The sequence below is a fragment of the Esox lucius genome, chromosome 15 (genome assembly GCF_011004845.1).
Source record: "Esox lucius isolate fEsoLuc1 chromosome 15, fEsoLuc1.pri, whole genome shotgun sequence".
In the NCBI taxonomy this organism is placed as follows: domain Eukaryota; kingdom Metazoa; phylum Chordata; class Actinopteri; order Esociformes; family Esocidae; genus Esox; species Esox lucius.
The window spans coordinates 29299692-29327514 of NC_047583.1; the positions used below are offsets into that span (position 1 = coordinate 29299692).

Genomic DNA, 27823 nt, shown 5'->3' on the forward strand with positions numbered 1-27823 from the left:
AATAGCTTGAATAAAAACATTTGTGCATTATTGACCCACCCCTTTTTTACTTGGAACAACTCCAATCCAATACAGGTACAAAGTTCAACGTTAAGTGGCTGCCCCTGAGTTCAGTGAGAGAGGTGATTGCTGAAATTAGTTTTTTGCATTTTCCATACATCTTGATTGATATCTCAGTGTCACATCAATTACCCCCCTCAATTTAGAAATATTAACGTTGACTTGATTCCTGTGGCAACAGTTCTGCTTAGTCTTCATACTCCAACTACTTTTTTTCTTTTCCTGTGTGCCTTACTCTATATATTGGATGACCGTAGTTAGCTACAGCCCAACTAGGTTAAGTATATATTAATTATTTACAGTACATCAGAGGTCACTAAACTGTAGATTTGTGTGTTCTCACTATATAATGAGCTTTTTAAAGGTACTGTGCATTGCGTGTGAAAAAGCATTATATTTAGTGAGTTTTATGACCAGATTTGTATCTTATTTATTGATAATCTATATTTTGGCATAGCAACTGTTAGGGAGCCCTATTGCTTTTTTATGTTGGTAGACAAAGACATTACATGCCAGAACCTGCATTACATGCCATATATATTTCTCACTACAGAGGTTAGGCCAAATTCAAACAGTGAAATGTCTCAGAATATTAAAAGTGTGGTGACCAAATCCTGCTATTTGGTTCAATGAACAAGAAAAAACTGCATTGGCAGATCGATGTTGGCTACTTCAGAGGTTGTATTCAAATTACATTGTGTTCTGAGACTCCAACATTTACAAATGTTACAAACATGACTTACGCTTTGCATCTCAGTCATGCACTAACTGGTGTGAACATTTTTCAATGTAGTGGTAGTTGTAACCCCACAGCAATCAATGAAGCATCCTTCATACACAGGATGTATGTCAGGATGTGTGGGTACAAGTACATCCATTATCTATTATATTATATCAGTCTGAAAAACAACTGATTAACAATAAGTTAGTTTTCCTTTTACCAATGCAATAATTCAATCAGTATGACTTTTCAACATTTTAATAACCTATCAAATCCCAGTGTAATATAACCTGGAACATGTCACTTTTGCTGCAGCTGATGTACAGCCGGTTGTATAGTTGTTGCAATTTACTACAGGACAACAAAACAGTTGACAATGATAATATAATCTAAAACAATTGCCAAATAATCAAATCAATACAGACAAATGTGCAATCGATGTATATTAGAATAGTTGGTAACTAGTTTCTCGATTGTCTAAACACGTTAAAGTTGTCAACCTTTGGATTGGCCATCACCTTTGCAATGTTTATCTCCCACAGCTCTCTGTTGGGCTGTCTTTGGGAGGGACCTGGCGAGATATGGGAATACATTATAAAAGCCATGTCCTGTGGTTAGTGAATCAGTAACCGTTGAGAGAGTGCTCTACCAAAAATAAGACAGAGGTTTTATTTTGTTGCTGCCTGTCATGGGGGACCCTAAGATCTGGCTATTACTGCTTCTGAGTACCATTGTCTTAGCTCGTAAGTTTGTCCATTTAATAGCTCTTTTCTTAGGATTGACTAATCTCCATTTGCACTGTATTCAGAGGGATGGGCAATAAAGGTTGAATGTGCCTGATTAATTACAAACGTATTACAGCCCCAGCTAATAAAATTGACTACAATAATTACTAATTATGATATTTTGTTTAGATAGCAATTAATTTAATCAGCTGTGTTTGTGTTTGCTGATCCCTAATTTACATATTATTACGTATTTTATTTTAATGTTAGAAAGATTATAGTATTTTATAGGATACTGTATGTTAATAACATTAAACATGCTTTTGGATATTTACAAAAATTGCTTTCAAAAACGTTATACTGAACTGCATCTCTGCCATTTACACAGATTAAATGTAGCTAGTTAAATGCAACACCATGCAACACATTTTCACTAACAAAGATGTGTTTGTTTTTTAGAGACTGGCAGTGATAATACAGATGAAAAAACATTGACATGCCCATGTAAGTCTCTAAGGAATTACTGTTCACTTTACATTCATTTTAAATGGTTTTAATAAAAAATCTAATTCAACTCAATCAACTCCATGATCTGGCCTTGTGTATTTTTCGAATTAAATGGAAAGTTACCACCCCTGCCTGTATTTGTTAGTGAGAGACATCTTTATTGGATTCATCCATTTTTCTTCTGATGGCCTCCATGTTGTAGAATAATTAAATATGCAATGAATAATTAAAAATATATAACACAACAAGTATAAAGCTGTATTTTTCACAAGTGTGGGAATACTGTATCTGATTAATATATACATATAACCTGCATTCGGTGTGAATACTAACCATAGTCATACCATTTTAGTAACAGGGCAACAGACTGAATTTAATTTGAAACATGTACATTGTGTTATTTATATTTGGGCAGCATAAGATTATTGGAAAAGATCATAAATAATTTTGAGGAGGTGGTTCTATCCTGGACTGTTCAACCAATAAAGTGAAGGTCGATTTCAGATTGAACGTTGCATTTGCTAACTTCTAAAAGCAGAAGGCTTTCACTTCACTCCATTTCCCCTAAAAAAGTTAATTTTGCATGTTCACACTACGTTAATGTAGAAACTGAAGTTTCATGGGAAACGGAAGGAAAGTTAAAAATGCTTGAATTTAACGCCTAAATCTTACTAGAAATATTCCACAAAAAAATCAACAGTAGATAACACTGGTCAATTTGCTTTGTGGAACTGTAGATAACAGAGCTGAACCAAGCTGGATCTGAAGTGCTTCACAAGTGAAGGGAATTGTGATTCAGTCAGTAAAAAGTCCAGAGTGCAAGGGGTGATGTGGGCAATAGAATTGTACCATTTCTGAGAAAGCTGAAATTCACAAACACATACTTGCTAGCATTTGAAAGAAAATAAAAAACACCCCAGAAGCACTGTTTTGAACATTGAAGCAAAATCTCATTGTCTCATGTCATTTTGACATTTTAATCTGAATGCGTTGATCAATCAGTGCCAAACTACCAACTCTGCCATTTGACCATAATCCAAACTGGATGCCGGACAACTGGCCATGTTTTGGATAGTTGTCAAAACTCTGCTGTGCAAAGCAATTCTAGTAGAGTAGTGATAGAGGGTTCATGACCCCCACAAGCAGATTAGTAATGTATAGTGACTCAGTACTCTCCTACACTTTTTGCTTTAGAAACAAGCATGAAGGACAGAAGACATGACTCTAGTGCAAGGCAAAAACATTCATAAATACAGTGATATGAAGAGCAGTAAAATGCAATTTTGTTACTGTAAAGTTATGCAATGATCAATAAGTTGGCTATGAACAGGAGTTAATATCACCTCATATGTTGAGGGATATGAGGTAATTTAGATGTATGTACATATAGGTAGTGTAACAGCAGTAATGTATATTATGTGTGTATTAACATGACATCCTGGTTACTATGCATGTGGATACCAGAAATCCCCTGGTAGGTTATGGTTCAGGTTAGGTTATGGTTGGCGGTTAAAGGGATAGCCAGACCTAGATTAATATTTAGGTGAAATTCCATTTAGTTTATCACATCAAGCTATTATTCACCTCTGTCCCAGCCTGGAATCATTATTTGCACTGTCCGTGATTCAAGATGTTCGTCACAAAAGCTGCACTGTGTGTGTATGTAGTCAATTATGCATATACAGTTGTGGGATAGTGCAAGGTGGAAATAAATGTGAATAGTTCATAATTTGGCAATCTTGTTCAACCCTTGTATAGCTTATGACCATTTTTAATACGTAATAATACTAGTACATGCAGTAATATAATTAATATTGATTTGCTCATTTTTTGTGATCACCAGTGTCAGCAAGATTTAGGACCTTTAAGAAATATGTGTATCATTACACAACAGAGAGCAAGAATGGCGTGACTGGTAAATCCAACCTCAGCAATGGCCCCAAGGTCACATGTCAGGTAAGCCTAAGACAGTTTGTGTGTCCATTCTTTCCTGCTCCTCCTGGTGAAGGGGGGATTGTTATCTTCCTGACCCTTCATTTAGCTGTTTAACTGACCCTTCCTCTCTCTTATCATCCTTCTTCAGGTGGAACTCGAAGTCCCACAAGAATGCAGCTTTGTCCTTCACACTGTGGACTGTGCCCTCAGTGAGGTGTCACTCATCGACACCCAGGAAGGTGTTGTGTATAGACAAGCTGCAGGAGCTGAAGCCTTCAAAGCTGCCATGGAGAAGTCAGTTCAAACTAACATCGAGAACATGTTTTCATTGTCAATTCATTTGATAATGCTCTGTTCTCCATCACCTTCCTTCCTCTTTTCCAATTTCAGTCATTTTCACTTGTGAAATGTGTGTCAGTATTTATTACCATGAAAGTACAGATCATTTATGGTGTGTTTAACAATGTACAGTGAGGGGAAAAAAGTATTTGACACCCTTGTGATTTTGTACGTTTTCCCACTGACCAAGAAATTATCAGTCTATAATTTTAATGGTAGGTTTATTTGAACAGTGAGAGACAGAATAACAACAAAAACATCCAGAAAAAGGGATGTCAAAAATGTTGTAAATTGATTTGAATTTTAATGAGTGAAATAAGTATTTGACCCCTCGTCAAAACATGACTTAGTCCTTGGTGGCAAAACCCTTGTTAGCAATCACAGAAGTCAGATGTTTCTTGTAGTTGGCCACTAGGTTTGCACACATCTCAGAAGGGAATTTGTCCCACTCCTCTTTACAGATCTTCTCCAAGTCATTAAGGTTTCGAGGCTGACGTTTGACAACTCGAACCTTCAGCTCCCTCCACAGAGTGGCTAGGCCACTCCAGGACCTTAATGTGCTTCTTCTTGAGCCATTCCTTTGTTGTCTTGGCCGTGTGTTTTGGGTCATTGTCATGCTGGAATACCCATCCATGACCCATTTTCAATGCCCTGCTGAGGAAAGGAGGTTCTCACCCAAGATTTGACGGTACATGGCCCTGTCCATTGTCCCTTTCCTTTGGTGAAGTTGTCCTGTCCCCTTAGCAGAAAAACACCCCCAAAGCATTATGTTTCCACCTCCAAGTTTGACAGTGGGGATGGTGTTCTTGGGGTCATAGGCAACATTCCACCTCCTCCAAACACAGAGGAGGTGTTTCTTCCATTTACGAATAATCGCACCAACTGTTGTCACCTTCTCACCAAGCTGCTTGGCGATGGTCTTGTAGCCCATTCTAGACTTGTGTAGGTCTACAATCTTGTCCCTGACATCCTTGGACAGAAATTTGGTATTGGCCATGGTAGAGATTTTGGAATCTGATTGATTGATTGCTTCTGTGGACAGGTGTCTTTTATACAGGTAACAAACTGAGATTAGGAGCACTCCCTTTGGATAGTTGTCAAAACTCTGCTGTGCAAAGCAATTCTAGTAGAGTAGTGATAGGCTGAAGCATGAGGGTTCATGACCCCACAAGCAGATTAGTAATTTGTAGCGACTCATTACTCTCCTACACTTTAAGCTTTAGAAACAAGCATGAAGGACAGAAGACATTACTCTAGTGCAAGGAAAATCACATTTTATTAGTCAGGGTTAGGGTTCTTTAACAACAGGTTGTGAATAACAGTGAAATGCTTATTTATGGGCACTAAAAATCTAATAAATCATTCCTAAATAGAAAATAGTAAAGATTTATAAATACAGTGATAAGAAGAGCAGTAAAATGCTATTTTGTTACTGTAAAGTTATACAACGATCAATAAGTTGGCTATTTACAGGAGTTCCAGAACCAAGTTGATGTTGAGGTATATGAGGTAATTTTCAGACGGGCCTGTACATATGCTTTCTTGAGCAGGGGGATCTTGTGGGCGCTGCAGGATTTCAGTCCTTCATGGTGAAGTGTGTTACCAATTGTTTTCTTGGTGACTTTGGTCCCAGCTGCCTTGAGATCATTGACCAGATCCTCCCATAATGTTCTGGGCTTATTCCTCACAGTTCTCATGATCATTGTAACTCCACAAGGTGAGCTCTTGCATGGAGCTCCAGACCGAGGGAGATTGACAGTTCTTTTGTGTTTCTTCCATTTGCGAATAATCACACCAACTGTTGTCACCTTTTCACCAAGCTGCCTGGCGATGGTTTTGTAGCCCATTCCAGCCTTGTGTAGGTCTACAATCTTGTCCCAGACATCCTTGGACAGCTCTTTGGTCTTGACCATGGTGGAGATCTTGGAATCTGATTGATTGATTGCTTCTGTGGACAGGTGTCTTTTATTCAGGTAACAAACTGAGATTAGAAGGATTCCCTTTAAGAGTGTGCTCCTAATCTCAGCTCGTTACCTGTATAAAAGACACCTGGGTGCCAGAAATCTTTCTGATTGAGAAGGGGTTGAATACTTATTTCACTCATTAAAATGCAAATCAATTTATCAAATTTTTGACATGGTTTTTCTGGATTTTGTTGTTGTCATTCTGTCTCTCACTGTTCAAATAAACCTACTATTAAAATTATAGACTGATCATTTCTTTGTCAGTGGGCAAACATACAAAATCAGCAGGGGATCAAATACCTTTTTCCCTCACTGTAGACTTGTTCTCTCCCGTACTGTGTGTATCCAGGAACCCTCTAAAAATCACATGGGATCCAGTGACCGGGATTCGCCTGTACCCTGAACTTGATGAGCCTGTCAACATCCTGAACATCAAGAGAGGTATCATCTCAGCACTCAATGTCCCAGTCATGGAGGAGGAGAGAAACAGCCTAATGGTAGGTTAGGTCTCATAGAATTACATTTTTGTTTTCTAAGGTACCGAGAGGTGAGGTAAATACTGATTCATGTTTTAAGCCTCAGTGTCACTTGAATTCTCCTCCATTTCCTCATCCTTGATTCAGGACACTGTGCATGGCCTGTGTAAGACTGACTACATGGTCAACACGAGGAAGGACACTGATACACAATTGACCCTTACAAGAGATCTGTCTCAGTGTGATCAGTTTCGCAGTATGAAGCTTCCTAGCAGTCCGCTGACCCTGCTCCCAAGTCTGGTGAGACCTTCCTTCCAGAACAATGATGCTGAAATCTATGGTGGAATTCACTCTGTTACCTCCTATACGTTAATGTGTCAAAACGGGCCAATGCATTATGATAGGATAATATGTTACACATACAAACCAGTAGGCTTTGCTTTGAAAGTGGATACAATTTCAGTAGCCATGATAGTGTAGGGAAGATCTGCAATTTAAAACTTTTGATCAGGTTTGTGTCTGGTATTATGACTTCATACCAGGGGGGATGCTCCACGGGAATAGAAAATGCAATAATGTAATCCTATGGCTGCCTCTGTATCCAGCATGGACCTTTGTCTAAACTAATCAGAAGTACCCAGGACTGCATCTATCAGTTTGATAACAAGAGAAAGCATATGACTAATGCAGTGTGCACCGAAATGCATATCTTCCTGCCCTTCTCACATAAGTAAGTCACCCACAAATATGTATGTACAGAATGTGTCTGTGTGAAACTGTGTTTTATAAAAACATTTGCAATGCTTTCATCCATTTTGTTCCCCCTACAGTAATAGTGGAATTTTCTCTGTGGTGACACAGAATCTAATCTTGCAAGATTCAGCAAAGATCAACAATAAAGTCTTTGGTAAGGCTTGTGCTGCATTTACACTATATTTGTGAGTACTGTATTCTCTGCAACATGTGAATGCTCTTCCTAAAGTGTTGCACATAACATTGTGTTCAATGACATACTGATAGTTTATGAAAGTATGTTGAGGATAATTAAAATTGTGACATCGGCCATTTGGTTATTTATGTGAAACACATGATTTGAAGAGGCTTCATCCATTATTTTCCTAACCTGCTCTGGTTCTGCATGTTTGTTGACATAGAAGCTGAAGTCAGCCATATTAAACCCCTCCACATGGAGTACCCAGAGGACAAGGCTTCGGCTCAGACGAAAGATGCTCTGCTCAGAACACTACGAGACCTCAATGCTCTGTCCAGCACTGGGCAGGGTCAAAGGAGGCCTGGCCTCTTCCAAAAGCTGGTCTCTGAGCTCCGTAGTCTGAAGAACAAAACATTGAGCCTAGCCATGGAGGAGATGATGGGGGAGTCTAGTGCTCTGACCTGGCAGGCCCTCACCCAGTGCGGAACACCAGAATGCACTAGCGCCATCCTCCAGGTTATCAAGACAATGGATAGCTCTGCTGTGGTGAGGGATGCCATTGTGTATGCATTGAGCCTTCAGCCCAGCCCTGACGCTCACCGGGTCAGAGATATGCTGAGTTTGGCCCAGCACAAACAGAGCAAATCCATTATGTATGCTCTGGCAAACACAGTCAGGAAGTAAGTGAAATTCCCAAAAAATAATTAACCTGGAAACTTTTAAATGTATTTGACTGTTACCAACTGCTTACCAAAATAAATTAATTGATACATTTCACCACCAGAGGGCATCACAAAACAACTCAGACCTATTGTGTGTTAACACTAATTTGCAGGTTTCACCCAGGACATCAGACCCCCGAGGTTAAGGAGGTGTCAAAGTTTGTGCATACCTTGTTGGGAGACTGCTCAGGGGATGAGGACATGACTTTTCTGACACTAAGGGTATATAGACACAAAAGTAATTTAAGGTTAAAGATACATTGAGTCAATATTGCACCTTGTAACATTGTGGTCAATATTTTGAATAACCTTCAAAAGTGAGAATTTGCTAATTAATCCAAATTAATTTCCTAGATTGTAGGTGTTATGGGTAAAGCAATGCAATCTACCTGGGATGTAAGTAAGGGTATGAAGGAAGCCCTCATAAACTGTGTGAAGAAGGGAACTTCTCTATCTGTCCAGAAGGCAGCAATGCAGGCCTTCAGACTGATGGATATGGACCAGGAGGTAATTCAATTCCCACCACCCCATGCTCAACATTCTTTCTCAGATCTTTCAGGTGTAGCTTATGCTTTTTTAACTAGCACACTTCTCATTCTGTAATAAATAAAAACCTGGACTAATAAGCTAAAATGTTTTGGCTGATAGGTCAGAGAAACTCTCTTGGAGGAATACCAGGATGCTGAGGGCCCTGTCCAGAAACGTGTGGCAGCTTACCTAATGCTTTTTAAGACTCCTGACCGTGCTCTGCTAAGCAATGTCATTACCACGCTGAAAGGCGAGCAAGACCCACAGTTCAAGAGCTTTGTGGTCTCACACCTTGACAACATCCGCCACTCTGATGATCCCAAAATGCAACAGTATGTGACTGTTTTCTGTATTAAATAGTGTCTTCTGTAATTATTGGGACCATAAGCATATTTTATTTTCCATTACAAGCCTGTACCAGAATAGGACAACGTGGTGAGAAAATGTTACTAACAGCACTGCAGATATCCAGAGTTAACAGTTTGAATATGGCTACAGTACAGGCCTGGCAGAGCATCACCACAGAAGATTAAATTTGGGAATATTTTATAAGTTACTATTGGAAATTGTGTCATTTAGAGCTACTTCTCAGATGGTCTCATAGATTCTATGATCCTGCTGATCACCCATAGGTTATGTAGGTTGCTTTTGTATTTAAATTGTTTATTCTACAAAACCTTTTTGCATGCCCCTGTCAATCAGACAGTCGCCTGGACTTTATCAAGTTCCTTACTTGATGCTTTGAAGTGTGCTTTCACGCTTTGCCATCAACTGAATATGGCAATGTCACACACAAAGAATATTGAAAATGTGAATATTGGATGTTATTAACTTATGTAGGATATTATATCATTATATAACCTCTCACACTAGTCCCAATTTTAAGTAATGTAAATATCGAGATAACCCTTTTTTTTAAAGTTTATCTAGTTATTTCGAGATACAATCTTGTAAGAACAAGATTAACTTAAAGATACAGCAAGCAAGAAAGCTAGTTTATTTATACAGCACAATTCATACATAGAAGCAGTTCAATGTGCTTTACAAAGAAAAAGAAAAATATAAAAATACAATAGCATAAAAACAAATACCCAAATGAAAACATCAAAACAACATCATAATAATAAGTCATAGAATAATAAAATAGAAATAGAATAAAAATGGGATAAAATATAGGAAGCTATAAGAGCTATTAGGCTAAACAATCTTTTCTCTAACTGACTGGAAGCCAGTGCAAAGATTTAAGAACCTGAGTGATGTGCTCTGTTCTCTTGGTCCTGGTTAACATTCTAGCAGCAGCATTCTGAATGACATGCAGCTGTTTTACAGTCTTTTTGGGGAGTCCATTTAAGAGGCCATTACAGTACCATACTAGAGACAAAAGCATGGATATGCTTCTCTTGGTCTTTTTGAGACACCAAGCCTTTGATTCTGGCTATATTTTTTAGATGACAGAAGGCTGTTTTAGTGACCGCTTTGATATAACCGTTAAATGTGAGTTCTATCAGAAAACCAAGATTACGCACATGGTCCCTGGTTTTTAGGGCCAGAGAATCCAGCTCTTTACTAATACTAGTTATTTTATTTTTGTTGCCAAACACAGTTCTCTGTTTTTGGTTCATCCAGGTATTTATGTGCTCTATACAGTGACACAGTAAGTCTATAGAGCTGTTGTCATATGGTTCGACAGCCATATATATTTGAGTATCATCTGCATAGCTATGGTGGTTAATGTTTTTGTTCTGTAGAATTTGACCCAGAGGTAGCATATAGAGATTGAACAGAAGCGGTCTGAGAACTGATCCCTGGGTAACTCTGCATGTTATAGCCACCCAATCAGATTCATGATTACCAAAAGTAACTTCGGCTCTCTAGATAAGATCTGAGAGTCCTACCCAATTTTCCAGGCTATCTAGAAGTGTTCTATGATCTACAGTTACAAATGTCGCACTGATATCTAATAGAACCAGAACTGTTATTTTATCCAAATTAGTATTCAGCCTTATATAATTAAAAACTTTTATCAGGGCCGTTTCAGTACTGTGGTGAGGTTGGAAGCCTAACTGAAATGTGTCTAAGAGAATGCTTGAGATCACAAACTTGCTGAGTTGATTGAAGACAACCTTCTCAATGATCTTGGCTATAAAAGGGAGATTTCATACAAGCCTACAGTGTTCAGTATAGAAGCATCCAGTGTTGTTTTTTTTAATAGGGGCTTAATGGCAGCTGTATTTAGAGACGTTGGGAAAATGCCTGATTGCAGAGAGCTATTAACTATTTGCTGTAGGTCCATTGAGTTAAAAAAATATATATGTAAATGTCTGAGGGCAGTGTTTCGAGACAACATGCCATAGCTTTAAGATGTCGAACTGTTGCTTTTAGGGATTTTTGATCAATTGTATAAAATTGTGACATAATAACCAAGTTATGTCTTGGTGGTCGTGGTGACTGTACAGAGTCCTTGTTAGATTGTCTAATACTTATAATTTTTTTCACTAAAGAAACAAGCATATACATTACATTTCACAGTGGACATGAGTTGACTGTATTAACAAGGCTTTAGTTTTTCTGCAATTACGTTCTGCTTTCCTACACTCTCTTTTCAGGGTGATTACCATCATGGTGGTTCTCCATGGTGTTTTCTCTATTAACTAGGATCATACTAGATAATCTGTAAATAGGGCCAATGTTAAAAAAAAAATATTTAATCTATATTTGTCAAAGAGAGAGTTTTTTATCGATATAGTTTAGGGGTTGTAGCAGAGTAAAGTTAGAAAATAGTTTCCTCATATTCTGGGTTTTTTACGTTAATGTGCTTCTGAATGCAAACTCATTATCTCTGAATGACCTATTGAAAATTATTGTCTACGTGGTTTCAGTGTTAAATGTATTTCTCATGTTTGGTGTGAACATGTTATATTGTTTTGTTGATGTAGGCTGTATGTTGAAACAAACAAACACTAATTCAAGCATTAGTTTTACATATGGAAAGTATTAGCTGCAGAACATCCTTGAGAGTTACAGTATCAGCTGTAGGGAACATTGTCGAGAGTCACAGTAACAGCAAAGTCCACTTTGCGAGGCCAAGTCAAAATAGCCTATCAATTTAATATAATTCAAGGCTCCATTTGTTAATGTGTTCTTCTGTTTATTTTCTGAATACAACCATTCACTTTCTCGAAATTATGAGAAACTTTAGATTTAGAAGCATGTACCAGAATGATGGCAAAAAGAAAATGTGGGTGAGAAAATATTAAATGTTTTCACCTTCCGGTTCAGGGCTTCTGTGCCATCATAACACCCTTTAATTTTGACAGTTACATTTTGTGTTGTAAGGTTTACTCTCTTTCTTCCTCAAGAATCAAACTGTATATTAAGGAGGCATTGCAAGACTATTGGCATCCTGCCAACCAGTTCAGCACAATGTCCCGCAACTACAAAATGGACACTGCCATGGGCTCCATTAAGGGTAACATAATTTTTGATTCCACTGATATTCTGCCAAAAGAAGTTCTGTTTGAAACCACCCTCAATGCCTTTGGGTACAATACTGACATGATAGAGGTAAGGAAACATTTGAAACTTATTTGGAAAATGGTTTATATCTAAGAAATGAAACATATTATTAACCGAATATTAGATCTATATTGTTCTTTCTACATCTTATATCACTCTTTAAACTTTTCTCGCATCCATTTCAAGTTTGGCATTGAAGGTAATGGATTTAATCCAACGCTTGAGGCCCTTTTTGGGGAGCAAGGTTTCTTCCCTGACTCTGTCTCCAAGGCCATGTTCTGGGCTGGTGACAAGATGCCAGATGTGGTTCAACGGGTGCTAGAGAAATGGATTGCCCCCTTGAGGAGTGAGAGAAGGAAAAGACAGGTAAATGTTTATGCTTTTATATATTGATGTTCAAGGAATTGTCTTTTGGTTGGACTTTTCAGTGTTAGCTAAGGTATTTGAAGACATGTTTATTCCTCCATATCTTACAGGCGCCACAGGAACTAATAAGAAATATCGGACACAACTTCCAAAAGCTTGTCAGGGAACTTCACTCTCAAGACTCCCCTGAGGCAATGGCATACCTAAGGATTCTTGGAGATGAAGTTGGTTACATCAAGTCCAGTGAGATAGAGAATATGGCCCAAGCAGTAGCCATGTACTCTGATGTGTTATTCAAGATCATCCCTTTGAAAGTATGGAAAAGAATACAAATCCCATTTACAAATGTTATTAGTGTTTTCTGTGTGCAAATTAGATAATTAAACAAACCAGGACATTACAAACAATGTAAAACGTGAAATAATCTATTTAAATTTCCTTTATTTTCTCAAATTTTGCAAAGGCCATGCAGTCTCTAATATCCAACACCGACAACAAGCTTTATGCCCACTATATCTTCCTGGATGAGAGATTTTCTCTGCCCTCTATGTCTGGCTTACCCCTAAAATTCTCCTTGTCTGGTGTCTTTTCCCCTGGAGCTAAGGGAGGTCTGAACTTATCCCCTGGGATGGTAAGCTGTCTGGTCTTTGTTTCTATTAAACTAAATGGATATTATGGAACATTTTGAATGGATTCTGTCTGTATTTAGACAAATCCTTTTATTTATTCAGTGTCGTAGGTGCTACGTTTGAATTATGTCTTTCTTACCTGTAGCAGCAACTTTCTTTCATTGCCATCTGTTGGTGTAGAGTTTATTACTCAAATGGGCATCCACATACCTGAGTTTGTGGTGGCAGGCATTGAAATGCGCACCAACATGTACCATGAGAGTTCCCTGAACACCAAAGTCACCATTAGCAGGAACAAGATCAAACTCTCCATCCCTGCCCCCAAAGAAACAACTGAGCTGTTCAGCATCAGGTGAGAATTACTCTTAAAAAAACAAATTAATTATGTGAAATAAAAAATACAGGTCACATAGGAGTTCTTGTAAACTCAACTGCTGCTGTAAATGGGAGTTAATGTTTGAGTACATATTTTCACCACAAACTTAACATGAAATAGTGTCAACTTGCATCAGCCTTACTTTATGATGTAAGAACGTATATTACAAACATGTATAGTGCATATATGAAGGATATATTTTAAATTATATTTTCTGCACCTCTTCTAAATCCAGCAACAAGCTGATGTCAGTGTCCTCCACCCAGACTAAGTTGGTGCCGTCATTTGGGGAGGGCACGACAGACAGCATTGAATGCAAGCCCCTGTTCACTGGTATGAATATCTGCACCACAATGCATTACGCCAGTGCAAGCTCAACAGACGAAGCTCCCTACTATCCCCTCACAGGCGAGAGCAGGTGCGCTGCTTCCGTCGCTTCCCAACATTTTTCATTCTATGTTTTAAAATGATAATCTTTGAGAGACACATGTTTATCCAACCATTAGGCTTGCTGTGGAGATCCAGCCAATAGGTCAGGTAACAGAATACACTGCTGCCATTACTTCTGAAACTCTCCGAGAGGGAAAGGAGGGGCGCCAAAAAATTGACTCTCTGAAGCTAACCCTTAGGGCAGAAGGTATGTTTCCAAATAAAATAAAATGGAGACTGATAAATTATGTCCAATTAAAAAATAAATAGTATAATTTGTGTGGATAAATGGAAAATGTAGCAATAAGGCAGCACAATTTGAAAAAGGTTAAATATTTTATACAGGCACTGTATATATTGTAATGGCATCTACATGAAATATAGTGTCTCTATCTGTTCTCTGTATATTAGGTGATGAGCCTATGGAGGCAACCGCAACAGTGAAGTACAACCGGAACAAGAACACTCTGACCACTGAAGTCCAGATCCCTGATTATGACATTGAGGCAGGGATAACACTGGCGGTCACAGACAGTAATATCAAGGGGAAGAAGATGCGTGGCATCCTCTTAGATGTCACTAACCACAATATTCCACAGCTGTCCCTAGTAGGTCGTGCCAGGTAAAAGAAACCCAACATTGTATGTCTTGCCATTTGGACAGGGTTGGTTGTACGTGAAGTGACTAAATTGCTTTGAATGTTTGTCCACTTTAGACTTGAGTCGATGAAAAATGGCATGCTTCAAATCCAGATTTCCTTCCCAGCACTAAGTTCAGATGTCTCTGCTTCTGCAACTTTGAAGAAAAGTGATGGTCTAGTCATGCAATTAGAGACAGCAGTCAATATTCCAGTGATGTCTTCTGTCCAAAAAGTCATTGTGAGATACGGTAAGAATCTACTGTGTATGATGAAAATTCCAATTACAAAATTAAACTTCAGACAGTAGTTATTTAGTCTAAAATGTATTTTCCATACAGATGAAAACAAGTTTGAGGTGGAGATGAAGTCCGACCTGGACTCCGAGATCCAAAAATTCATACCAAACTTAAAATATTACCAGAAGCATCTACAAAATCTAATTGACGAGTTATTAGATCAGAAGGTGGCTAAGACTGATATGAAAGTGCGACACATTGTTACTAAAGCCATTGAGGTGAGAAATATTCCCACAGTGTGTTTCAACATGAGAAAAAAATTCTCACGTTACGTTGCACATTATCAGAGTTAATTAATTAAAAGCCAAAGCACTGTTTTGTGGGAAAGAGACCTCCGGGTCTGCATCATCAAGGCTGGCATTATTATTTGTCTTTAGTTCTCATTCTTCCGATCAACTAGTACCCAGAGGCCAGTAGTCAGCCTATACCACTGAAGGTCAGCCATAAAGACAGTATATTAATTTTACATGGCTGTAACTTTCCTAATAATCAATACTAATGCATACATATCTCTGATTGTCTCTAATTATACATTAGCTTTTACATTTCATGTGTATTGTGCAAACAGTCCATCCATTGGTGACATCACAGGAAGTTCCTAACTTGAGAAATGTATTCTAACACTCTAAAGCAATTACCAATCTAAAAAAAGTACTTGTCCTTTTAGGCAAGTAACATTTGGCTGGACAAGGTTGCTGGAAGAAACAAGAGGAGCCTTTCTGAACTCACTCTGCCCACTGTGCCTGAGAAACTATTCATTAAATCGTAAGTATCTCACAATTCACTTAATAAATTGGATTGTGGTTATTTTCTTTGTAAATCCATTCAAACTTTTTAAATGAAATCCAAATTTAAAGGGCCATTCCGTCACTTTTCAACCTCATATATTCATTACCTCCAGAACCATGCCAGTGTTTATGTGAAAACTCTCCCTTAACACTAGAACCACCAGGCCTTTTTACCCCCTATAACCACCAGAGCCGAACGCCGTTTGGCATCATTAGCATACAAATCGTTCCTATTAGCATGGACATTCTCCTCCGTAGCATCACCATCCAGCCAGAACATCAGTTAATCTACTGGGTCGTCATAAAACTATATAGAATATTCTAAGAAAAATAATGAAATAAAGAATTTGTTTGTTTTAAATGGTTAATGAATTTGAAAAATACAAGAAGGCCTCATCATACTAAAAAATGACTAAAAAAAGAATACATAGAAAAAGAAGAGGTCAGAAATGAATAGGCTGTGAATGGCGCGTCATTGCAGATCTCTACCGTGGGTTGTAGTGGGGCTGTCGAGTTGATTTAAATGCCAAAGCATAGCTCTAGTCTTAAAGATTACTGACATATAAGATCTTTCTATAGGTGACATGAATAAGGTATCAAAAAACGAGAGGAGTTATTAGAAGAACATAGAAACGAGATATCGTTGGAATTTCTTTTTGTGAATAATTATTTAGCCTAATACATTTGTAAAATACACTGAACAAAATTATAAACACAACACTTGTTTTTGCCACCATTTATCATGAGCTGAACTCAAAGATCTAAGACTTTCTCTATGTACACAAAAGGCCTATTACTCTCAAATATTGTTCACAAATCTGTCTAAATCTGTCTTAATCTGTGTTAGTGAGCACTTCTACTTTGCCAAGATAATCCATCCACCTCACAGGTGTGGCATATCAAGATGCTGATTAGACAGCATGATTATTGCACAGGTGTGCCTTAGGCTGGCCACAATAAAAGGCCACTCTAAAATGTGCAGTTCCATCACACAGCACAATGGCACAGATTACAAACGTTTTGAGGAGCGTGCAACTGCATGCTGACTGCAGGAATGTCCACCAGAGCTGTTGCCTGTGAATTGAATGTTAATTTCTCTACCATAAGCTGTCTCCAAAGGCGTTTCAAAGATTTTGGCAGTACATTCAACCGGCCTCACAACCACAGGCCACGTGTAACCACACCAGCCCAGGACCTCCACATCCAGCATCTTCACCTCCAAGATCATCTGAGACCATCCACACATTTTAGAGTGGCCTTTTATTGTGGCCAGCCTAAGGCACACCTGTGAATTTTTTCATGCATTGGCAAATGGTGACTCAAAAGTTGTTTAGAGCAAACTGTACAACCATTCATAGCAACTAATCCCAATACTAAGCTAGTTATTTAATTTATTTAACACATAGGAATTTTCATAAACAGCAATGGCCTTGGAGCAATTAGAGTTAACTGCATTTTTCAGGGATGGAACTGCTAATTGAGATAAAAACACAGACGCAGCAAAGGGCATCATCAAGCAAACCCTTGGCTGCCAGATAGATTCTCAGCCTCCCTTAGTATTATGCACCTGTAGAGATAATTACAATGACATATTCGAGGATTGGAATTGCCTTTTAATAATGGTTAAAGTGTCTGGAAATGTTTTATTAATTAATGACTTTAAATTTTCTTTCAACTTTTTACAAAAGTGACAGTTTATTTAGATACCAATTCAACACGGAAAAAATTGCCATCTCCCTTCCTGTGCCATTGGGAGGAAAATCTTCTGAAGAGCTAAAATTTCCCACAACCCTGTCTATCCCTGCCATTACTATTCCAAAAATGAATTGGATGATTCCTCCTATGGATATAAAAATCCCAACTTTCACAATCCCTCGCTCTTTGGACTTCATGCTGCCCTTGCTTGGCCTTGCTGAGATGACCTCCAAAGTAAACAGCAACTTCTACAACTGGGAGGCATCCATTTCCGGGGGCAACAACACTGTTGATGTTCCTAGCTATATTGCTCAATATAAAGTAATTGCTCAGTGCCCTGTCAGCCCACTGTCCTACAGACTTGAAGGTAAAAGACTCCTATATTTGCATTTTTTTATTTCATTTATTTTCCACCCTGTCGGAATAGATTTAAGACTGTGGAATATTGCCTCATCACAACTGTTTGTCAACAATGGTTTAATCTAATTTATCTTCTTGAAGGCACAGGCATGATCTCAGGAACAATGGAAGATAATCTGAAGTATGTAGTCAATGGATCCCTGAGCCACAGCTTCATCGATGCCAGCTTCAGTATCTTTAAAACCTTGAGTGTGAAAGACAAACTGAACATCAGGGCCAGTTACAAGATTGAAGCCTCCAGTCCTCTGGGCCTGCAGACCTCTATGTACTATTCTGCAAAGTCAGAGTCATCTTCTAAAGAAGTCAAAGGGGATGGTAACTTGGATGCAAGCATCCGAGTGGGCTCATTGACAGCAGATTCCACCTGCAGTCATAACTACGCTATTCGCCCTCTTCATAGAGAAGGAAGAGGAGAGTTCAACCTGCGGGTGAACTCCCCACTTATCCAGGCACAAAACGTGATCAAAGGAAACTATGCCAATAATGAGTTGTCTATTGTTTCCAAAACCAATGTGCAGGATAATGCTCTCAAACATGTGGCAGAGCTCATGTACAAAGATGCCCAACTATCCCTGAAGTGTGACACTGTTTACAATGTTCTGGGCAGTATACTAAATAACAATGCTGAGCTTGGAATCTCCAGTAATATAATCATTCTAAGAGTTGAGTCCCAGGCTGATGATTTAACAAACCAAGCTTACTCCCTTCTCACAGGAACACTGAACTCTGATGGTCTTGAAGTCAACTCTGAAGGCTTGTTAACCTTTAAAGATGGCCGTGGATTGCATAAGGCCACTGTGACATTAGACATAAATGGCCTAGTTACCAGTGGAATCAATAGCCTACAGTGTAGTCCCTTGACATTTGAGAACATATACAATGGTGGCATAGACAGTAGGGGAGCATCCGTGACCTCCACAACAAAAGGTATGGTGGAAGATGGCAGAGCTGAGCTAAGCTTAGAGGGAAGAATATCAAGTTCTGAGGCTTTTCTACACAGTGGCTTCAAAGTCAACATCTACGATTCAAACGCAAGAAGTACAATTAACCTGGCATTGAACAGGAGGGGTTTGACCTTCTCAAACCACATGAAGGGATTTCTGCAGAAGATTAAGACAGAAAACACACATAGTCTGACTGTCACATTATGGACCCTGGTCTTCCGCTCTAAGACTGAAAACTTTATCTGTGAGGATGCCTACTACAAGCATGATTTAAAGGTTAATGTAAAGCCTTTTGTTACATCTGTTGACATGAATAATGATTTGAAGTTATTTGACATCCATATGAGCAACGAAGGCCAGGTGAAAATGGAGCCTACCAAGGTGGACCTGACTGGAAGTGCAAGAGGAGCCTATGGGAATGAACATGAGCTGAGACACACCTACGAAGTCAACTTTGCTGACCTAGCAGGCAATCTGAAATATAGCACAACAGGAAAGATAATGGAATCGCAGATTAGTCATAACTGTAAAATTGAGATAGCAGGATTTACCTCCAAGACTATCTGTGAGGCAAAGTTAAACTCTGAATCAGTACGTTTTGACAGCAGTATTCGCACTTTGGCACTGCCATTCAGTTTCACTGTCAATGCAATAATTGACAGCGATGGTGAGGTGGACCTTTTTGGAAAGCATACTGGTCAGCTCTACAGCAAGCTTCTTGTAAAAGCAGAACCTCTTGCACTTGCTTACTCACACGACTGCCGGAGTTCAACCACACACGTGTTGAAGAGAGTGAAATCATTTGCTAACCTGAATAACAAGTTTGAAGTTCTACTAACACCTAGTGAGCAGTCAATGACATTAAAAACCATTTCTAAGTTTAACAACCATGCTTATAATCAAGACTTCAGCACTTACAACACTGCTGAGAAGCTTGGAATTGAGTTTGCAGGATTATTATCCACAAAACTTTTAATCTCATCCAGAGGGGATAGAGATAAAAGGGCAGACAAAGGAAACCAAGAATTCGGAGTCTCTGGTTCCCTGAAGTATGACAAGAACAGTGACTCACATATCATTGAGCTTCCCTTCATTAAAAACCTTCCTACTGCTTTAGAGCTTTTAAGGACTACTATTGTTAATTCTCTGGAGGCCATTCAACAATACATAATCAGCTTAGACTTTAACCAGTTAATTGTTTCACTAAGACTTCATTTGGACAATCTGCCACAGCAAGTAAGTGACTTCATGACAAAGATTGATTTAGAGAACAAAGTAAAGGAGGTGAAAGAGAAAATTGTTCTTCTGACTGAAGAGTATGCAGTGACAGTGGAAGACTTGGAAGCCTCTGTAGAGAATTTAAAGGTGAACTTTGAAAAAACCTTGATTGATATTGCATCCAAAGTCGATGACCTGATTAAAAAAATTAGGGGCAGCATTAAGAGTGGAGACATGTCAGCAGCCATTTCAAATGTTCTCTCACAAACTTTAAATCAGCTAAAGGACTTTGATCATCAATTTAAAATAAGAGAGACAATTATCAGAGTCATTGATGCAATCGAGGATGTCATCAGACAGATTGATCTACAGAAGCTAGAAGACAGCAATGTTGCCTGGTTGGGCTATATTGATGGTAGATTTGGAGTAAAAGAAAAACTTCACAAAAAAATAAGTGAATTGAAAAAGGTTATTGAAACCTTTGATATCACAATATTCTTCCAGGATCTGAGGGATTTCATCCTCTCAATCAACTTTGCTAAATATGTGGAGAACCTAACTGCTCAAATTCCTACAGAGAAGATGGCCAGTGTCCTTGAATCTATGAAGGATGTAATTGTCAACTGGATTGAAGAATATGAAATCCCAGACAAAATCAATGTTGTCTATTCTTACATCAGAGATCTGCTCCTCAGATATGAGTTTGACCAGAGAATTGAAATCTTTATTGATGAGACTGTAGTACTCATCAATGAATTCAGAATCCAAGAAACTGTGCAATCACTGGTTGATGCTTTGAGATCTATAAACTTTGAAGTAATGCATGACAAATGTATGCAACAACTGGATGGGGCAGTAAGTCAATTAAAAACAATTGACTTCAAGCAAAGTATTAATGAGCTAAATGAATACATTTCTTCAGTCATAAAGACCATGAAGGAATTTAACTACAATGTTTTTGTTGACGATGCTAACCAGAAGATAAGTGAACTAACAAATTATGCTAATAATCAGATTGAAGCATATGGAATGGTACAAAAAATAGAGGCCTCCAGAGAATTTGTTAGAAATGTTCAGGCTTCTATGTTAAAATACTTGGAACAGTTGAAAGAGACAAAAATGTCAGAAGTTGTTAGGATGATGAAGGATGTGATTGATACTACAGCCTTAAATGATATGAAGATCATTATGCAGCAAGCCCTTCAAGACATGAGAGACAGAGTTGATGATATGAACATAAGACAGGAGATACTCATCTATCTGCAACGGGCAAGTGAATCATACACCAATATGGTTGCCTACATTTCTGTTCAGTTCAACAAACTGATTGAGGAAATCCGCAAGGGTACCAAGAACCAAAATGTATTGAATCAGTTCAGTCATGCTGTTAATAATTTTCTGGATGCACTGAAGACCCTGGAGGTTGATATTCCATCTTTTGTAGTGCCTCTGACTGACCTTGTCATTCCAACTGCCCAAATCAACCTGAACAGGCTGCAGGACATAAGCATTCCATCAAAAATCACAGTCCCTAAGTTCACCATTCTGAGCTCTTACACTGTCCCAGCAATTACCATAGATTTTGAGAAAATCAAAGAAAAGATTATTGCATTCATTGACCAGGTTAGAGAGTATGACATTCCAATTCCTTCACCTGAGGCCGTCTTGGGAGACTTGAGAGCACTTTACCTAATCAACATCCCTGACCTGACCTTCCCAGAAATAACTATTTTAGAGATCAAGCTTCCAAGCACCAATCTCCCAAAGTTGAATCTGGACAACTTTGAAATCACAATCCTTCCAATCCCTGAGTTCAAATTCCCTCAGGTTCCCACTGAATTTCAAATCCCTGCCTTTGGCAAGCTCTATGGTGAGTTTAGAGTGAACTCTCCCCATTACACTCTTGTGACAGCAGTTACATTAGAGAACTCAACAACAATTAATATTAATAGGAAGAAGAGAGGGGCACTAGAGAGATCCAAGTTCTCAGCCATACTAACTTCTCAGGCTAAATCAACTTTAGATTTTCTTGACTACTCCTTGGATGCCATTGCTCTTCTAGAAGCTTCTCAGATGGAAACAATGGTCTTCACCGAGACTGTGAAGGTCACTCACAAGGCCTTCTCTATAGATCACGAGGGATCTCTGACTTTCAGTGCCCCATCTGCAGAAGCAATTGCAAAGACCACTGCCAAGGCCACAACTGAAATGTACACAGCTGATCTCCAGAACAACATTGCACTGTCCCTTAAGAGTGGAATTTCTGCATCAATAGGCAGTATTTACAACCACAATGTCAACATTGCAGCTATTGGAATGTCAAGCCAACTCACCATGTCCCAGACTGCAGCAGCCACTCTTGAATCTGGTATTATTTCTTTAACAGCTAAAACTGAAGGAGGTGGAAAGTGGTCCATCCAAGACTATTCAGATGAAGGCACACACAAAAGCAATGTGGAGTTGAATATCAATGTTAGTACTGCCAAATTAACCTTTTTTGGAGAAACGGACAGCAAGATCTTGAAAATAAAAAATACCATTAATGCTGAATCCGTAATTTTCAGCCACTTCACTGTTGATGCCAGAACTGAGACAGAGCTTCCCTTCATAAAGAGCAGTGTTTTGATTTTGAATGGAAATGCCCACATAGGAGATGTGAAGATTGTACTGACAGCCTCACACAATGCAGAGCTCATGGGAAGAATGAGTGGAACCATATCAAACACTTTGGAATTTTTGGCCCGTCCATTTGAAATTGTATTTGATTGCAAAAACAATGGCAATGGTAAGGTTGTCTTCCCACTGAAACTTACAGGAAGATTTGACCTCGAAAATGATTTTGGTGTGATTTTTAACTCTGAAATACAGAATGTCAACTGGGCTAGCTTAGCTCGATTCAATCAGTACACGTATTATACAAATTTTACGATGGTCAACCATCAGAAAGACATTGCCATCTATGCGGCAATGAATGGTGAAGCAAATCTAGACTTTCTGACCATTCCACTCACCATCCCAGAGATGACAGTGCCTTATCTAAATATGAAAACACCTCACATTAAAGAACTTTCTTTGTGGACGCACGTTGGCCTCAAGGAACTGCTGACTACCCCTCAACAGTCATTTGACATGAACCTTAAGCTTCAGTATCAGAAGAACCCAGACATGCACACGGTTCATTACGACCTACAAAACTTCTACAATGCAATCAGTAATTTAGACACTCTTAGGCATCACTTTGAATTGTGGAGGGACAAACTAGTAACCATTCTGGCAAACTCTTATAATGAAGCCAAGATACATTTTGACAAATTTAAGATTGACAACTCTGACCAACCTCCCAAGTATGTCACAATCCCTGGATACAAAATCCCGGTCCTGAATATTAAGGTCTCAAGTTTCAGAGCAGAGTTACCTGCATTTGGATTTATCATCCCCAAGGAGGTCAGTACATCAGGTTTTAAAATTCCAACAATGGGGTTTTCTGTACCATCTTATACCCTGGTGCTGCCTTCTCTGGAGCTGCCAATCCTACATATTCCTGAAACACTGAGAGAACTGACCCTCCCATTAATTACACTCCCAGCAATTCAAAACAATATCATGATTCCAGCAATGGGCAACATGACGTTCAATTTCTCTTTCAAGTCCACTGTGATTACCCTGACTGCTAATGCAGGCCTCTATAATCAGTCAGATATTATTGTCCGATTCGGATCTACTTCAACTTCAGTGTTTAATATTCTAAAAGGTAAAATTGATGGGTCAACCAGCCTGACAAGATCAAGGGGTTTAAAACTTGCCACTGCTTTTTCCTGGGAGCACCAGAACATAGAAGGCAGCCACAACTGTACTGTTAATCTCTCTAAAAGGAGCATGGAAACTTCTCTGGTAACTATAGCAAAAGTCAACCTTCCATTTACGAGCCTGGAATTAATTCAGGATTATCATGGAAATACTAAGACCAAACCAAATGTAGCCTCCAAGATGTCATTAAAATACATGTTTAATATACCACTGATTGAGGCTGAAGGTATGGGGAACATTGATCAAAACTTAGCATTGGAAGGGCTTACATCTTCTTTTGTCTCACTGGAAACATCTACAAAAGGAAAGACTGACATAAAAGTTGGAAGGATCAATTACAATGGAGCTGTTGATAACGACGCCACCGTTTACCTAAATGCAAAAGGTCTGCAATCAACAGTGAAGATGGACATAGCCTCTAAACTTATTTATGATAAATCTACCATTTTCAGTCTGGACATCAATGAGAACCTAGACCTTCAGGCATCTCTCAGGGGTGTGTATGCAACTTTGAATCATAACTGCAACATTATGCTTAAAATCGTATGGGGAGTGTTTGATACAAATGGAAAGCACAATGTTAAAGCAACCCTAGACCTTGATCCTCTAACAAGGCTGACAGCTCTGATGGACGTTGATGCAACCCAGCAATTTGACTACATGGGTCATCGCAGTGAGGCAGAAATTCTTCAGAAATTCAGTCTTTCCATCACTGCAGATAAGCAGACATTCAGCTGGAATGGCAGAGAGCAACTTGCCTTTGCAATACATGCCTCTGAATTTCTTCTGTCAAATGATAAATCTGAAGTGAAGATAGATATTAGTGAATCAATAGAAGGACCTCTTGATTTCCTGAAGTCAATTAAGTTCCCTGTCTACCAGAAGACAATCTGGGATGTACTTAAGCTTGATCAAACCACCAGTATGGATACGATGCAATTCCTCAATGTGTCTGCTACAGTAGTTTACACAAAGAACAAAGAGGGATTTGTTTTCACTTTACCATCCACATTACTTGAGAACGGGGTCACCTTCAATATCCCAGAATTTACACTAACAGTGCCTAACTGGGTGAAAAAGATCCCAAAAATTGTAAGGACAATTGACAGGCGATACAAAGATAGTGACCTCCCAGATCAGGTCTCAGTGCCACCTGCCATTGATGTTCCAGCTTTCAATGTACCCTTCACCACTCTTCAAGTGTCAGCCTTTACAATTGATGTGAAAAACTTAAAAATCCCAAAGATGATACGTACCACTGGCTTTGACATCATGATGCCTGGTTTGCCCAAAATAAAAATTCCCAGTTTTGATATTGACACAGAGTATCTACAGAAAAAAATATCTGTTCTATCAGTGAAGTTGACACAGTCTGAAATAATTATCTCATCATTCACCATCCCCAAGTCCTTTGCCATTGGTGAGCACAGCATTCATTTGGATAAGATTACAACTTGGATTTCTAACGTTCAACTGCCAACCATTACTATTCCAGAACAGAAGATTGAAATTCCAGAAATGTCACTAAACTTCCCTGCAAGTGTGTTTATCCCAAACTTTGGTGCCCTCTCCACCACTGTGAAAGTGTCATCCCCAATTTACAATGTGACATCAACCGCAACCCTGGAAAACAAGCAGCCCAATGTTTTCACTTCATTAAAGTCTAACTGCAGCTCTACTATTATCTTCCTGGAATATGACCTAGATGGTAAGAACATTTTCTGTCAAATTTATTAGGATTACCTTTAAGTACATTGAGATTTATATTTATTGTCATATATTTGTCCCTGCAGCATCAGGCACTCTTCGTTTTGAAAACGGAGCAATTAGCCTGAATGGGAAATGCAATTTGGTTCATAGTGATGTAAACGTTGACTGGCAGCATATCTTCTCACAAAATCTGAGGTAAAATATTGTTTTGATAGGAAGACTGACTTTTTTTTATGTACAACGTCTACCAAATAATAAGATAATGTACCTTTTGGAAATCTGATCACTTTTCTTAGGATTAAACGGCTAGTCTCTCCTGATGCTATGTAAGTACCACAAGACATTTTAATGCTAACATCCCGTAAATGTTTACATTTGAGCCCGGATTTCCAACAAAGTCAGAATTCCCCCAAAAAAGAAAGTCAATGTCCTTTATCTTTCAGTGTATCTCGTCATACTTTGAATGTGGATATCACCAGCCCAACCTTCATTGATGTAAGCTTCCGGTATGCTTCCCGCAAGGATGGCATCAGCATCTCTGTGGCTTCCCCATCAGTTGGTTTTCTTGGATTGCTCATAACAAGGAGGTCATCATCACAGGTGTATGGAAAATTGTTTAGTCGCTACCTGGTAAGACAGACCTGAATTGCTGGCACTTTTATAAACTACACACATTTGCGTACAATTGTGTCAGACTGAAAGCATGACAGTTTTCATGCTTAATTTATATTGGGCACAATACATAGCACATTTCTTTGTCATTATTATTGTTACTACTGAAAATGTGAAAGTCTGATCCCCTCTTACTTCTTCCTTATCCAGTCTACCCCTGACAAAGATACAGACATTGTGAGTGTCAAAGCAGCTCTGAAGAATTCTGAGAATTTGAGTTTCCAGGTTGTCTGGAACATGGATGCCATGCATTCCTCCACTGAAGGGCTCAAAGAGCGGATACCTGCAATAACAGATGCACTACTCAAGTTCATCAACAAGTATCACACAGCTCACTTTGGCTTTAATATAAACCGTGCTAACATAAAACTTAAAAACTCTGTCTCCAAGGTCATTGAGAGAGCTCATAATGACATCTCAAAGGTTCTTGATACACTACAGAATACTTTACGAGTGATGTTCACAAACGCAGCTGACAGCATACCGTCTATCAACATAACTGAACTAAGTGACACATTTGTTTCTGTTCTTATGTTCTTGCATGAGACCAATTTCACTCTGCCGTGGATAGAGGAGAGACTTTCTGGACAGGAGATCTATGAGAAGGCCAGTCGTTCTGTATCTGCAGCAACTAAGGGTGCTGTCCAAAGGTTCTCAAATCTCATGGATGCTATTACTGACATTATTGAAAGATACATTAAAGGCATTCAGTTCACAATGCCTAGTAGCAATGTAGTTATTAATGGAAACCAGATTGTTGCCAACCTGAGGTCTGCTTTGAGTGTCGTCAAGGGTCAGATAACAGAGGCAACAAGAATCTTGGAGGATGTGAGTCTGGAGGAGCTGATCCAGAAAGTGAACAGCCTCCTGCAGTTAAATTTACAAAGGGCAAGAGATTTCCTTGCCTCTCTGAAGACATTGGACATGGAGGAAATGTTGAATTCTCTTGAGCGTTACATGCATGTGGCAAGATCTCAAGCTAGTAAGTACAATGATTATGCCAAGGTTAAGATTCAGGAAATCTACAACAAGGTAACTATGGAGCAAATGAACAATGACCTCACAGAGCTTGTTAATATTTTGCAGTCTTACTATTTTAGAGCACTTAATGGATTTATTGACCTAATGAGGCAGGCATCACAAAGTGCGGCTCCATACATTAAAATAACCACAAAAAAGTTGGACGTTGATATTCCCCTTCCCTTTTTCTGGAGGTCTTTCAATGAGTGGCCAGCGCTGATACGGCAGTGAGTGAGCTGTGACTTAATCAAACCCCTCAAACACTGCCCAATGCTGACACAAACCTAATGGTTAAGCTATTATTGTACACCTCTGGGTTTAATTATTATATTGTTTTGAAATATTATATAATGCATATAACATGTTGCTTCTTTTTGATGACCATGATG

At 38.8% G+C, this 27823-nt stretch overlaps 1 protein-coding gene across 1 annotated transcript; it reads left to right on the plus strand.

Annotated features, from left to right (window-relative positions):
* The first annotated feature begins 1424 nt into the window (after nucleotides 1-1424).
* apoba (apolipoprotein Ba) lies at nucleotides 1425-27823 on the plus strand. The gene is given in 30 exon segments (XM_020053793.2): nucleotides 1425-1524; nucleotides 1966-2010; nucleotides 3857-3969; nucleotides 4097-4242; nucleotides 6601-6748; nucleotides 6875-7027; nucleotides 7333-7457; nucleotides 7558-7634; nucleotides 7882-8338; nucleotides 8494-8602; nucleotides 8735-8887; nucleotides 9029-9240; nucleotides 12268-12472; nucleotides 12611-12790; nucleotides 12901-13104; nucleotides 13254-13421; nucleotides 13565-13579; nucleotides 13581-13771; nucleotides 14031-14213; nucleotides 14302-14432; nucleotides 14636-14846; nucleotides 14940-15112; nucleotides 15203-15378; nucleotides 15828-15925; nucleotides 17637-18010; nucleotides 18145-25740; nucleotides 25826-25937; nucleotides 26039-26068; nucleotides 26186-26372; nucleotides 26565-27823. Coding segments are annotated over 30 exon segments (13128 nt in total). The 5' UTR covers nucleotides 1425-1469; the 3' UTR covers nucleotides 27666-27823.